The following is a 14,229-nucleotide window of genomic DNA, read 5'->3' as shown; positions in this document are numbered from 1 at the left end:
CTGCTATCAGCAGATTTAAGAGGATCGTTAGCAACCCAAACAATTCCATTTTAATCTATTTCTAAATACTTTGAATTAATTCCTTTAAGGTTACGGTAAACGTTTTTGACACGATATTTGGTTTTCTCTCCCTAACAGCCGATCTATTAACGGGAGGCGGATTAAACTTCACATCATTCGATGCACAAGAATGTGATGATCCTAACCATAGCAAAAGTTATTGCATAGCAAATTGTAAAATGATACTCTCCAGGCAAATTTATTGCTTAAATGAGCATACCACCTTCAAAAGCTATTAGTGTAGTGGAATTAGATATAAAAACGGTCTAACCCAGATAAAAATAATATAAAGCTGTAATTTGGCACAGATGTTCTATACTAAGTTGGAAATGACCAGAAAAATACCCCATCAATTGGACATTGGGAATTCCTTATTTGGGCAAATACCATAATGGCGCACTGATCAGTAGTGGTTCAATGTTGCTAAAACCACATAGTATGTACATCTTTTGAAAGATAATTTCTTGCTGAATAACTTTTATTATTTAGACAGAAGGGTGGGAGCTTCCAACAGGGGGGCTAAATTGACTATAATATGCAGTTTTCGTACGTTATTTTGTCAAATTTGCTCCGACAATAACCTAAAATTTCCTTCCGATAGGGGGGCTAGATGCTTCCGATGGAGGGACTGTAGCGCCCCAGCCCTCACCTGGCGCCACCACTGTATACATTCTATTGCCCAGTTGCCCCCTATCTGCTATTTTTGACTAGAAAGTATTTATTTCCACATTGTAAGGGCGTGTATGTTGAATAAAAGTTGTTCAGCATGAAGCCGCCTTTCAGAATATGTACATATAATGTGGTTTTAGCGACATCAAAATTTGAACCCCTACTGATCAGTGCGCCATATGGGATTTGCCCAAATAAGGAATTCCCAATGTCCAATTGATGAGGCTTTTTTTCTGGTTATTCTCAGTATCGTATGGAACCTATGTGCCAACTTACAGCTTTTTAATATTCTTGTCCGGGTAAAATCGTATTTCCACCACACTATTAATCATATTTTGTACCTTTGAGGTATCAAAATCTGACTTATATCAGCAGAAAGCGCAGATCCTAAGCTACCAAAATGTGTCCCAGACTTTTCAAATTCCTTCTTCCCTCGAAATTGGCAAACAATTTTTCTACAATCTCATAGCTGTATTTGGCTATAAAAGACGGACCAAAGCAAATACAAAAATTTTGAGACCCACCTTGCTTAGCCGATATCTGTCCTGGCCGTGTGCAAATTTTTGAGCCATTTGATTGGTTCCTTGGGTACCAAATAGCTTTTTCGTACATGTTTGTAGGGGAGTTTTGTTTCCGGAGAAAACGGGATTTTACTGATCGCACTTGCAAGGTACACTCGTAAACCACAGTGTAATACGGGTCACGTCACTTGAAGCTTTAAAATCAATAAGCCTGTTTAAATAAACACGGTCGTACATTGGATACAGATGTACCATGCGATATTGTACATGAGACATGCGACCACAACCGCAAAGAAATGATAATCGGCTTCACAGGTTAAGAGAATTTCAGACCTAAACTAAAAGTTTTGATAAATAAAATATGGAAACCTTCGTTTACATGGGATTTTTTCCATTTTCAAATTGTCTGTTAGTTTCAAATTTGGTATCATTGTGTGCCTTGAAAGTTCGGCTACTTGAATGTGAAATAATCGAAAAATGGATGTTTACATCCAGAAAACGTTCACCGTAACCTCAAGTTCCTTTGAGTTCCTTTAAAATATAAGATAACTAAATATCGTCCTTTCATGTGATCACATAAAACCTTGGAAAACAGTTTAAATCGTAAAATATATCTTACAGATAAAGTTTAACTGTTATTGCAGCGCATAATTTCTAATTAAAGTTCAAACATGAACGACCTAAAATTCAGATTCAATCATTAAAAATGCCTCCTTGTGATGAGGAGTGGAAGCGAGACTGTCTTCACAGAATACATCATTTTATTCCATCGTTTTACAAAGCAAATCAATGTGTTTAGAGTTTGCTTTTTGTAGGTGAATCCTTCGGACGATTCAGGACATCCCGCCACCATGAAATTCTTTCACTTTTCTTCGGATCTTTTGTAAAATTTTCGTATAAATTTTTCAGTGGCTGAAAAGAAAAGTATAGCACTACTTGGAAAGATAGCAAAAAATAGCTTGTTAACATGCATAAACATTACAATAGTTTAAAGTGAAATTTAACTGAACTTAAATCTAATAAATAATTGTTTCCTGCAAACAAATATAATAAAAAGTTTCCTGCAAAAATCTTTAAAAATACAGTGGTGAAGTGTCTTCTCTGTCTTAAAATTTGACAATGTTGTTTCCGCATTGACTCCTGCGTTGAAATCCTGTAGAATCCAAATACTTAACTTTATATGCTACGGTTCCCGAGATAGCCTGGCTTGATAGCAGCTTCGTACTGGGAAATTCAATGTAGCATTAAAGCTTTGAAGTATTTAAGCGAAAGTGTCTTGAAAGTAGCTAGCTTACCATGCCATTACTGTGTCCTAGCGCTGACTGAAGAACCCAGTCAGGAGGCGCGAAACTGTCAACCAGCGTAACAACATCAGGTTTGAGCTACAACCAAGCAGAAGTAAAAAATTTCAATCGCTTATCCTCATTTATTACATGAATTTTCAAACAAGGAAAACTGATTGCGAGAGCGCCAACGTCTTCATATTGCCCACGGAGAAAAGACATCTTTGGGAACAAGTTTATTTCTTAAATGTTATCTTTCAGAGACTTTCGTACATCAGATCTCTTTAGATACATTCTTTTAGCCATCTTCTCCATAATGCTCGCATGATTAACTTTTAAGTATTTCATTGAAAAACGTTTATATGACTGATAGTAAACTTTACACATCATAACAGCATCTTTAATTAAATTGAAAGTCGATAACTGGTCTTGCACCATACCTCTGAACAAAGCTGAAGAACAGTATCCCGAACAGTCCTAGCGTATTCTCCATTTTTAAAGTAGCCACCTAAAACAGTTACAGAAAAAAGATAGCAAATGCAAGGAGGGGACCAAAGTTTGAAAAACATAATCAGATGTGTCAGTTTTAAATGTTGAAAAGTTGAAAAACATAATCATTTTCATCACAACCATAATCAGATGTGCGCTGACGTGTATTACCAGTAAGTAAACAACAACAAAATTAATCAAGGAGAGGAGACTTATCAAATCTCTGTAATTAACAGTTTTACACAAAAACCATTAATAAGAAGGTATTCTTCGTGCGTAAAACTGGGAGCTATAAAGTGGCACCTAGAAGTTAAGCACGTAACTCGGAGCAAACTTGGCACCATGTTATACACATAAAAGCTTGCTAGCTCTGTTTATACGACGTCAGCCACTATAAAACAAACTTGCACACAAAAACCTTCAATATTATCTCTCCCAAAAACAAATCATCTAAAGAGCAAAATTTTCTAAAGAGTTTTCATCAAAGAGAACAGCAGGTTCAGCCTAATCATTCTCTCAATTCAAAGTTTCTTTCCGTATGATAGCAATGATTAGAAAAATCATCCATGATGCCAATCGTGTAAACGAACAAAATGATTTTCTCTTGCGTTCTCACTGGGATCTTTGTGAGAAATTCTGTCAGTAGATAAAGTAAAATGGTAGCAGTTGTAGCGTCCGTAAAGAGAGACAGTAGCAGACAGAGGCTCGTGGAGTAAGTATATAGGCACTTACTACTCATAACGGTATGTAAACAAACGATCAACGAATGAAAATACCTTGGAAAAGAGTGGAGAGATGATTTTCTAGACTCCATAATCCGTACAGACGGAACATACGTTCAGACACATCACGAATATTTGCTGATATGTTGCTTTGGAACACTTTTTGGTAGAAACTATCTATCACCACTTTCTAAAGAAAACATAAACATCAATTACAAAATAACTCACTAAATATTGCTCTGGAAATGCACAGAATAGAAAATGAATGCTTTTATCAAAAATATCTGCAGGTGATGAGTCAACTAGTTTCGGGCGCAAAACAAACAATCATGGATTGACTCCCAGCATGACCAGTCAAAGAAATTTCAACTGTCACCTGAAATGTAAATCTACAATTTTTCCAAATAATATAAATCAACTATAAAGCCATGAAAACTGGTGCCATATCTTAAGCAACATAGCCTACCAATTAGAGAATTTGTTATTAAATCCTGACATTTGAGGAGCACCTGTTCGAAAAGAGGAAGCACAAAATAACCATACCTCAATGAAGGCCAAAGCCAAAGTTCTACTGTAGTAAACTTGGCTGTCGTTTCGAGATGTGAAATCATCCTTAAGAATAAAAAAGAAAAGAAAATCGTTACTAATTTCAAATACTCAGTACCAAAGAAATGTATGATAAGACCAGAAATAATATTATAAAACTTGAAAAGAAAGCAAATAAAGCGAAGAATGGAGAACTCTCAGTTTTTCTGAACTTTGAAGGAGTCATTTATCTCATTGGAACACGGCCTTTTTAATCATTTTGAGCATTGCTAAGGCAAGCAGAATCGTGCTAAACATACTTTGTTTAAAACCAACGTGCAACATGCTTGATTGCAATTAAGATTGTCTTAAGTTTATTTCAAAGTTTAGAGAGAAACTGTTTATGTTTTCACTATGACTCAAGGCTAAAAAAATAGACTGAAAAGCAATTCAGACCTTTCTTCTTTCCAATGGGCTAGTCTCGGTTCATATATATATATAAATATATATAATTGATTCATATGCTTTCCAACAATCCATCTATTCATGCCCTAACATTTATGGGACGAAAAAGAATGCTAGGTTCACATTGAACGGTCATCGTTATTCCAAAGAGCTTTCGATTTTTATACAGATCTAGGCTTTGAAAGATGAGAACAAAACATTTAAAATTGACTGACCTTTCCACTTTGCAACTGGTCACGAAGCTTTCTATCACTTTCAACCAGCAAATAACAAACAAGCCAGTCATAGGCCTGCAATATTCCTTGAATAAAATTCAAAACATATATACTTTGAAAGTTAACAACAACCAAAAATATTTGATTCATTTGTCAAACCCTAAAAATGTTTGTGAATTTTACTTTTCTTATTCAGTTTCTTTAGAATATTACCAAAAAGCTTACTAATTTTCTAAACAAACAAATCAGCATGTTTAAATAATCATTATGCCCGTTCATTCATGCTTTATCTCTCAACTTTTTGGGGATATTTTATTCCAAAACAGTATGCATTCAAGTCAGGACAGTATATTATCAATCTGCGTGTATATTTTCTTTGGTGATACGCCAGTGGATGAAGATCAGGACAAAGTAAACGTGATGCAATTCTACTGCCTTCAAGCACTGCATACGTGATACTTGGATCAAAGCGCTGCCCAGGAGCTTTGATTTGAAAGGCTGTCTTATGGCAAATAAAAGCTCTCCAGTACTCTTACCTTGGGGTGTTGTTACGTCCGACGTGTAGCCTGTTTTGAGTATGTGGTCAAGTCGTTGGATGAAATTTACCGACCCAAGCGGAGATGAAATGTCCAGTCCTGAAATACAGAATTGTTAGATTTTTCTTAAAGAATCTTAAAATGCCGAGAATATGATTAGGTTAACGAGGATGGGAATTAAAAAAGGAATGGGAACAAAGTCGCAAAAGTCCCCTTTTCTAAAGGATAAAACAGCGACTTAACCTGCCTTTGAATATAAAACAAGTGATACAAAGAATAGAAGGGCAAAATAGCCCTGCTTTCAAATAGGTCTTGCTGGGGAAACGAACACGTAGACCTTTTCTGGTAGTTCCCCTTGTCCTCTTGTTCAACGTCAAGTGCTTGGACACTGAACTCAATCTTTATTGGACATGCATAATGTTATTTCACGTGGATGGTTTCTTCATTAAGATAATTGCACTTGATCGTACCCTCTCCCACAACGATTGCGTCAAACTTCACTGACGTTGCAACGGATAATATTTACATCAGCTTTGAATGGGTTGAAAAAATTGCCCAATGACACGAGTTGAAATTGTACATGTTCTTTCTGCAACAACTGTACGAGTAGGTTACGCTTTTTGAAATTATGATTAGCAACATTCACGTGGATATTGCTAAGGAAGGCAAAAATATGTGGTGGAGACTTGAGTTGCAACTTAGAACCGTCCGGTAATGTAAATAAAACACAAAGCACCATATGAATAACCAGTAAACTTTATGAATATATGAATATTTATGAATATATGTTTTCATGTAATAAAAGACTGAGCATACCATTTTTCATGTCTTTTAATTTGCTTATCAAGTAATTGCTTGTTTGACCAAGAAGCATGTTGTTGTCCCCTTCATATGTACAATTTGGATCGTTTGAATCACGTAGATACCCAAAGCGGCTTACTGCAATGAATTGAAGAGCAATGCAAACAAATAGTGTTTTATTTCAGTAAATGAAGCATTCGTTAAGTAACACGCCCTTCTAGCCCGCCTTTGCCATTCTTAAGCTGGCTTTGGAAAACATCAAACACGTGACTGCATTCACCATTCACAAGCTGGTTTCTCCTTTCAGTGCTAAATGCTGGTTATCAGCATGCCTCACATTAACTAAAATAACAATTGCACGTTTCTGGGTTCAGTTAACAAAATAAAAAAAAATTTTATTGAAAGGTTCGAATAAAGGTAAGGGATGTCATTGGCATAAGAAAAAGGGGGAGAGAATTAAACCAACTATAGACATAACTTCTAAGTTCAATTATTCAACAGTTTGTATAGAACTAGCCCGTAACGTGAAAATATAGTCATGCGTGTAAATGACATTCCCATCATCAAATTACAGAGTATGTACCCTTCTATAGTGCCTGGAAAACTTTTTGCCAATTATCAAGACTCTTTATCAAAACAGGCGCCACGTTATCGGAAAAAGAAAGTTTGGTATCATGAAAGAGCTTGACTTAGTAATATCGTTGAAGTTTTTGATGCTATGAAGAAAATTTCCTCATTACTTAGTTAACATTAATTAACTTCATTTAATATATTTGCTTCCAAAGGACGCATGTAGATATATTCAAACATAAGCAGCTCTCAAATCTTGCTATATTAAATAAAAAACAAAAGGATTCTAAAGTTAGTCAAATTCAAACTGAATGTTATAACGTGGTTATAAAATATGTTTTATAATCTGTGACAATAGTAGTGTTATAATGATTTGTTATAAAGTTATAATGACCACGCCCAGGGGGCAATTTTGATTTTGATGAAAATTCATTTTGGTCAACATTTGAAATCTTGGTGCACTGTTTCTGTAAGTATACTGGAAAGACTTCAGACTCGGAATTACAAGAGCTTTCATTTGATACAAAAATCTTTGTTGTAGGTGCTACAGAACAGAAACGATGAGCATCTGGGTGTGGTCCAAATGCCCCTGATTTTGGAAATTTTGCAATTTTTGACCCGTCATAACTCGGAAACGGGTTGACATAGAACCGTAAAATTTTGGGTGTAAGCTTTTCTTATAGAGCCCTACACCTATGCAAATTATCAGCAAACTCTGTGAGGGTCATTGTGCAAATGAGGTTTCTTGGGTACACTTGATATGGAATGTCCCACTTGTTTTATTACATGTGATAACAAACTATTTGCATCATTATTACGGAATAAATGAATGTGAAAGTAGTAGACTGGGTTCAAATTGAGTTAAATATTCAAAGGAGAAGGTATAGATAGGAAAAGCAAAAACGGATGGGCTATATGCTTGCAATGGCGTAAGTAAATTTTCTGTTTTCAAGAAAACGTACCTGCTAAGTATCCATGGCCTCCACAAGCTTCACGACACTCTTGAATCGCTCGCTGAGCCATCCATGAACCAAGCGGCTTGCCGGAACACGATAGAGCATGAATTTCGCGACCCAAATGATGCTATAGGGCAAAACGTAAGAGAGGGTTCTGAGATAACATAGCAGAACAATATATCGCAACTACGTAATGTAAGTATATTCAATCTGGATATAATTAGTATATACGGATATTCAATCTGCATATAGTGAATACAAAGTGAATTAGAGAGAACACTTCCTTTCACCGCTCCCTTTAATTTCCTATTCATTGTTGGGGTGATATATGGCAGTCTCCCAACTTATAGGTCCATTCTGGACTTAAACACCAAACTTCTGTACAGCAACCGCAGTTCAGTTAGCTACCTGGCCTTTTGGCAGCACTACTCAAGGATACAATATTTTATGCACTGTGTCTTTTAAGTTACAATGTATTTAATATTCGTATTGATGATTAAGATAGGGGCCATAATCGCATTCTGCATCGAAAAAGGTGTTGTTTAACCACTTGGAGAGACTTACTGGAAGAGAAGAGGATTATCCAAATCACTATCGTTTGGGCATTGGGGCACTACTGTTGTCGTGACTATTGAATGGTACCATGACCAAATGAAGCTTCTTCGATTTTCTTTACAATTTAGATCTTGCTAAACTCCCATAGTAACTCCTATATCCAAAATATCTTTCAATTCTTCTTAAAATTAAACAAATAACCCTTTTTAAATGTTGAGGCAGATGTCACTTGCATCAATAGACTATCTTCTAGTGAGGCGGAACTTTGGAATGAAATTGTGAACTATATAAAATAGCAATTCTATTTTATCTGCAGATTTTAGATACAGTACCCTTAAAAGAGTCGATTATGACTAACAGGAATGCTTTGCACATAGACTTTGTTAAATATGATATAAATACAAATGTGAAATATAGAAAATTTGGTATAGAAAATTGACCTAGCTGAAATGTTAGCGGTAACTCATTTAGCCAGGTTGCAAAACAGCTGAAAATAAACTTGGAAAAAACAAACATAGACTGTAGTTGTGACGATATGGGACAAGTTTAAAGTGACACATATTGCAAGAATAGATATATAGTTGAAACCTACCAGCCTTTCTCCTTTTTCTCCAAACATGAGACTTGTTTCCATTTTAAAACAATCAATGAATAAGGATTGGTAGTAATTGTCAAGCGCAAATATGGTGGCAACAAAGGGGATGAGTCTCCATTGCTTTAAAAAGGAAAAAAGACAAAATGAAAATAGGCTACCTACATCACATTTCTACTTTAATTCATTCAAAGTCCAAGAGCTTAAAAGTAATCATAAACAAGAAATTAAAAATCATTACAAAGTAATTATTCTGAAACTTTGAAATTATTACAAAGCCTGCCGAATAAAAAAATTCTCTAAATACATCAATCCAAAAGGCATTCAGTAAAAAATCATTATTCAACATTTTGACAATTTAGAAGGAGTGTGATCGGCATAAAACTTGGTTCCTTTATCTTTAATCAGAGCTTATTTGTTAAAACAGACTTAAATCTACCTGCATTTGGTATTCTAACACTGGGATTTCTTCATTTTTGTTTGGACCAAATTGTTTACGAGCTGCAGAATATCTATGCAAAAAAATGACACAGGTGGCTTGAAAAAGCAAAGGCTTTTTTAAAGGCTTGAAACTTGCACCCAAAATTCGTTTGAAATGACAATAAAAAATACAGAAATATACATCTCAGCAATTCATTCAAGCTGTATTATCAGCAAAGTAATCAGCCATAACAGATGTTCACATTTCTTACGGAGCTCTATATAGATTTCAAAATAGTTTTCTCTAAAAAAAGTGTCTCAATAAAACCCAAAGGCAACTAGCCACCCATCAAAAGAGACTCAATAGTCCATAGAAAAACCTTTTCAGACATGCCTTTTAGGACACCCTTGAAAAACAAAGAAAAAGTAGGAATAACCAACCAACTTTGTAATAACACAGAAAACCAAAAAATATATTACAAATTACATGTGAAATGTAGCATTGGCCAACTTTTTGACAGGGAGATATAACCCTGGTGAGAGGAAAGGCTGGAATTTTGCTAGAGTAATGTTAAATGACATAATAGTCATACCTTATTGCTATTGTGAGAGCACATTTCAGATTGGATACCCCAACACCAAGTATACTAACTCTTCCCCTTGGCAAAGTACCAAGAGTTGCACTGAATCGCTTCTTATCATCTTTGACACTGGTTACATATTTTCCATCTGGAGTTACATCTGCATTCTTATTTAGAAGATAAGTTCGAGGAATTCTGGCATTGTTGAATCGCATAAATCTGGTAAAAGCCAATTGAATAAGTGCATTTTATACAGGGTGCATAAGATCATTTAATCAACAATACCTTGGGTTTTCAAAACATATTGAAGCTAAAAGTTTTTAAAAAACAAAAAAAAGACAGAAAAATATTGTTGAACTTTATAAGCTAAAATACTTCCTGTCTTCATATTAACAAATTTCAGTTTACTGTTGTCATCACAAACTAATGTAGCAACATGCAAACAAATGAGTTTACAAATTCCATTTATAATTAATTATGACATTAATTATCTTGGAATAACATCCATAAAAGTGCTTTCATCACTCATTATTTGAGATCTGTATTTAAAATTCAACAAAAACATAGCAAATTCAACAAATTCTTCAACATAAACAAAGACATCTTTGGACATTTTGATAAAATACCCACCCATTATCTAATCCATTAAGGCCAAGCTTCTTTCCCATATCACCAACAGTAATGCCAGGTAAGGTTTCCCATGTTTCTAGGTCTCTAATTTGAACAACAAAGCTGTGCAAGCCATGACAAATTCCATCTGGGGTGTAGAGCTTTGCAAATGTGACAGCATGAGATGCTGTGTGTGCCAAATGGCCTGACCAACACTTTACTGCTTCAAAATCGGGTGTATGTAGAATAAATTCCTACAAAAAATGTCCATAGCTAATTGTTTCATCTGTTTGGATATATTTCAAGTCTAGATTACAAAAAGTCCAAGAACAGCAATGAGTTTAACACTGCAACACACAAGACAAAACAAGACACAAAGGGGACTCACACCTTCGGAATAAAATTGAATCTAGTCTTGGTAAAATTGCACTGATTGTTGCATCAATTTAAACTTTGAGCTCAAGCATTAAGAACTTTTAAATTCCTGAGTAAGTCATACCTGAGTAAGAGGGTCATATGTAGCTGTTGTTCGCATACCCTTGGTATTGGAGCCATGGCTGATTTCTGTCAATGCATAACAGCCAAAAACCTGCAGAAAGAACAAAGTAACTAGTACAGCTACAAGTAATTTAGAGGGTTATGTCTGACCTCTAAAACTAAAATTAAAAGTATTCTAACAAATATTTTGACTTATTAAAATAAAAGGGACCTTTGTTCAATAATTTCTACATCAAAACTAATTATTCATGAAAAATGAAAACACCTTTTCTTGAACTTTGCTATGTTTGATGATACGCCTCATAAATATTATTTACTGGGCTCTGGTCTGGTCCAGAGTAAACAAACCACACTTTTATCAGATAAACTAACCTTACTGGGGAGGGGGGTGGGGGTATGTCCAGTGGCAGCAACAGGGGGTGGTATGGGGGGTAATCACCCCCCCCCCCCCCACTTTTTTCAAAACATGGTCTACATATTTCGCCTAAAAACGGGTTAAAAAGCACTAGGTAGGGGTAGATCATATTTCATAAGGAAATTTGACCTGGTACAATGCACTGAAATGAGGCGATTAGAGCGTGGTCTCACTGGCCACACCCATTACCCTCCCACTCGGCAGTAGCTGGCCCTGCCACTGGGTATGTCACTGCACAAAATTCAAGGAGGAACTTCGTGGATTTTAAAACCTCTATTTGATAATTTTAAACATAATGCTACACAAAATGGGTATGAACAAATTTTTCACCACAGAATAAGTTTCTTAGTATTTCTTGAGTATGATATATTTCATTTTTCACTGAAAATAAATGCTTTCAAAGTACCAAGAAAAGGGGGTGTGTCTTATACACACCCAGACACAGAAGCAACTATTTTCTTAGAATTTAAACAGGGAGTTATTGGTGCATCTTATACAAGAATGCATCTTAAACTTGTCAAAATACCACATTACACAAAAAAACAAACCTCCATTCTATCTGCTTTGTCTGCTATTTCTAGGAGCTCATGGTTTGACGTTGTTGCTTTAATTGTATTTCCAAACATCTAAATGAATCAAACAATGCTACTAAATTTCAAATTTTGACTATATTACAAATAAACCTGTGGAGTGATGAAAACTTTTTTATTCAAAAAACTCAGAATCTGATGTGATGATTAAACCTTCCAAACTTCAGCATTTAACATTAAAACTTCCAAACTTTCTGAAGTATAAATTATATTTCAGGTCTTCTCCATATCCAACATGTTTATTAAGCAAAGCTACAAATTATATTTTCAAATAGCTAGTTCTTCTTAAAGTTTATTTTCTAACCCAGGTGTGGGACATGTCTCATTTAAATAACAAAGTCAGATAAATGCATTGTCACATACCCATCTAAAACCAAAAGTATGTTGCTTAAATCTGCAGGAAAATCGTAGCAAGCAGACTTTCCTTAAGCAGGGTTAACAATTTTTAAAAGTGAAACATGAAAATAGCTTGTAAATGAAAGTAATTCCAAACATTGTGATACCCCCATGGACCTAGGGTGACAAGGAAAACATTAAAAAATGATATTATGTTACACAATATAGTTGATTTAATTTCATTTGTTGGACATTTAATTCAGAAGTCAAATCTCTAATGAGTCTTTTCCCTCTATAATTATGCTTACATACTCTTGATGGCATACTGGTCCTTGGTTAAATTAATCAAATATGTGCTAATAAAAGAAAGCTAGCTATCATATAGGAAGGCAACCTTAAAAGGCAATATTACTGTCATTGACAGAATTAGATCAATAAATTACTCTATAATTCACTTTTGCAAGTAACAGATCACTTTTGCTCTCTTTTCTTCTTTACATTCCTTTCCTATATGTACTAGGCTCACCAAAAATATCTTAGCAGATTGTAAAATCCATTTTGTTGGTTCAACAAAATATTTACTGGTGTTTGAAGGTTAACATATATTAAATTAAATGATCGTTACAGATATCCTGAATTATATATATTTTTTGGTAAAATTCGACAATTACTAGTTTCTTTTGCATCCTTGATAACATCTGCATCCCCATGGTTTAACCTAGCAAATAACTAAAAATTGTTTGAAGATTTTCTTACAGTCAAATGAATAAGATAACTTGTTAGGCAATCTCGGTTGAACATTCCAATCGAACTTTGCAGGGCTGCACCAACAAGTGGGTACTCCAAGAATGTTTCTAAATCAACAAACTGGTATTCACAAATTCTCTTGGCTCTCATATGTGCTAATCGCCTACACTCATCAAGATCCATTTGTTCAGTTATTTCAGCTTCTGTAGTCTGGAATAATGGGTCTTTTTCCAAGGTGTTCCATATTTTTCCACGCATTTCCAAACATTTCTCATCATCAAAATGGCGCTGCAGCTCTTTGACAGTGCACGATGCTTGGCGTCTATAAAAATCTAGTGGTGAATGGTTTGTGCTGGACATTTTGCAGATGATGATAGCAGAAAAATCTCAAGGTATCCTAATATTGTAAATTTACATGTCCTCTGACCCTGCACACAAATAAAGACATTTGTCGTGTCTGTCGGTCGCCTCGTTTCCGTAATTTTGGGGAGTGGTGGCTCACGTGCAATGAGGGTATTGTAACGACACAGGGTTCCCTTACGGACAGTATCACGTGACAATTGCACCATTGCGCTGTGATTGCATCAGCGTCTGTAAAAATGTTTTTTGTATTACGTAATTATTATTGCCCGCAACTCGCGCGCGATAGCGCGCGAGTGAAGGGCTTACTATTGCCCGCAACTCGCGCGCGATAGCGCGCGAGTGAAGGGCTTATAGTCTGCCCCGCGTATAAGTAGCATATGGAAGCTTCAGTTCATGTTGTCAGCACTTTGTCAGCAGATTTTGTCACTTTTCTGCTGCCATGACAACTGTCAATCAATTTCATTGTCAATCAATCGGCTTTGTCGAGGAGGTCGTTAACCGCCACCTCTTTGTGCGGAAGGGAATTATCTTCGGAGCGTTGCTCTGCCAATACTCTGTTAAAGGCCTTCGGTTTTTTTGGCACGAAAACGGTGCTGCATCACAGCTCGGTTCTCCGCAATGGATGGAAGTTTTGATTCGAAGTTTTGGGAATCAAAACCAGTCGAATGCCACACCTTTCTCCCAAAAACTCGAGACCATACGAGCAAAAGT

General features: G+C 35.6%; 1 protein-coding gene across 1 annotated transcript; it reads right to left on the bottom strand.

The window, feature by feature from the left end:
* Nucleotides 1-1,806: 1,806 nt before the first annotated feature.
* On the bottom strand, nucleotides 1,807-13,642 carry LOC135683541 (peroxisomal acyl-coenzyme A oxidase 3). The gene is made up of 16 exons (XM_089109479.1): nucleotides 13,165-13,642; nucleotides 12,031-12,108; nucleotides 11,069-11,158; nucleotides 10,591-10,823; nucleotides 9,973-10,179; nucleotides 9,399-9,471; nucleotides 8,960-9,082; nucleotides 7,819-7,939; nucleotides 6,302-6,424; nucleotides 5,486-5,584; nucleotides 4,950-5,035; nucleotides 4,288-4,356; nucleotides 3,799-3,934; nucleotides 2,974-3,041; nucleotides 2,546-2,632; nucleotides 1,807-2,162 (listed from the first exon to the last, which is right to left on the bottom strand). The coding sequence occupies exons 1-16, from the start codon at nucleotides 13,513-13,515 to the stop codon at nucleotides 2,046-2,048; spliced, it is 2,061 nt and encodes a 686-aa protein (XP_088965605.1). The 5' UTR covers nucleotides 13,516-13,642; the 3' UTR covers nucleotides 1,807-2,045.
* Nucleotides 13,643-14,229: the final 587 nt, after the last annotated feature.

Source organism: Rhopilema esculentum, chromosome 7 (assembly GCF_057945365.1).
Source record: "Rhopilema esculentum isolate cy_ngs chromosome 7, ASM5794536v1, whole genome shotgun sequence".
NCBI lineage: Eukaryota > Metazoa > Cnidaria > Scyphozoa > Rhizostomeae > Rhizostomatidae > Rhopilema > Rhopilema esculentum.
The sequence above is the reverse complement of the archived record's forward strand: the minus strand, read 5'-3'. Positions and strand labels throughout refer to the sequence as shown.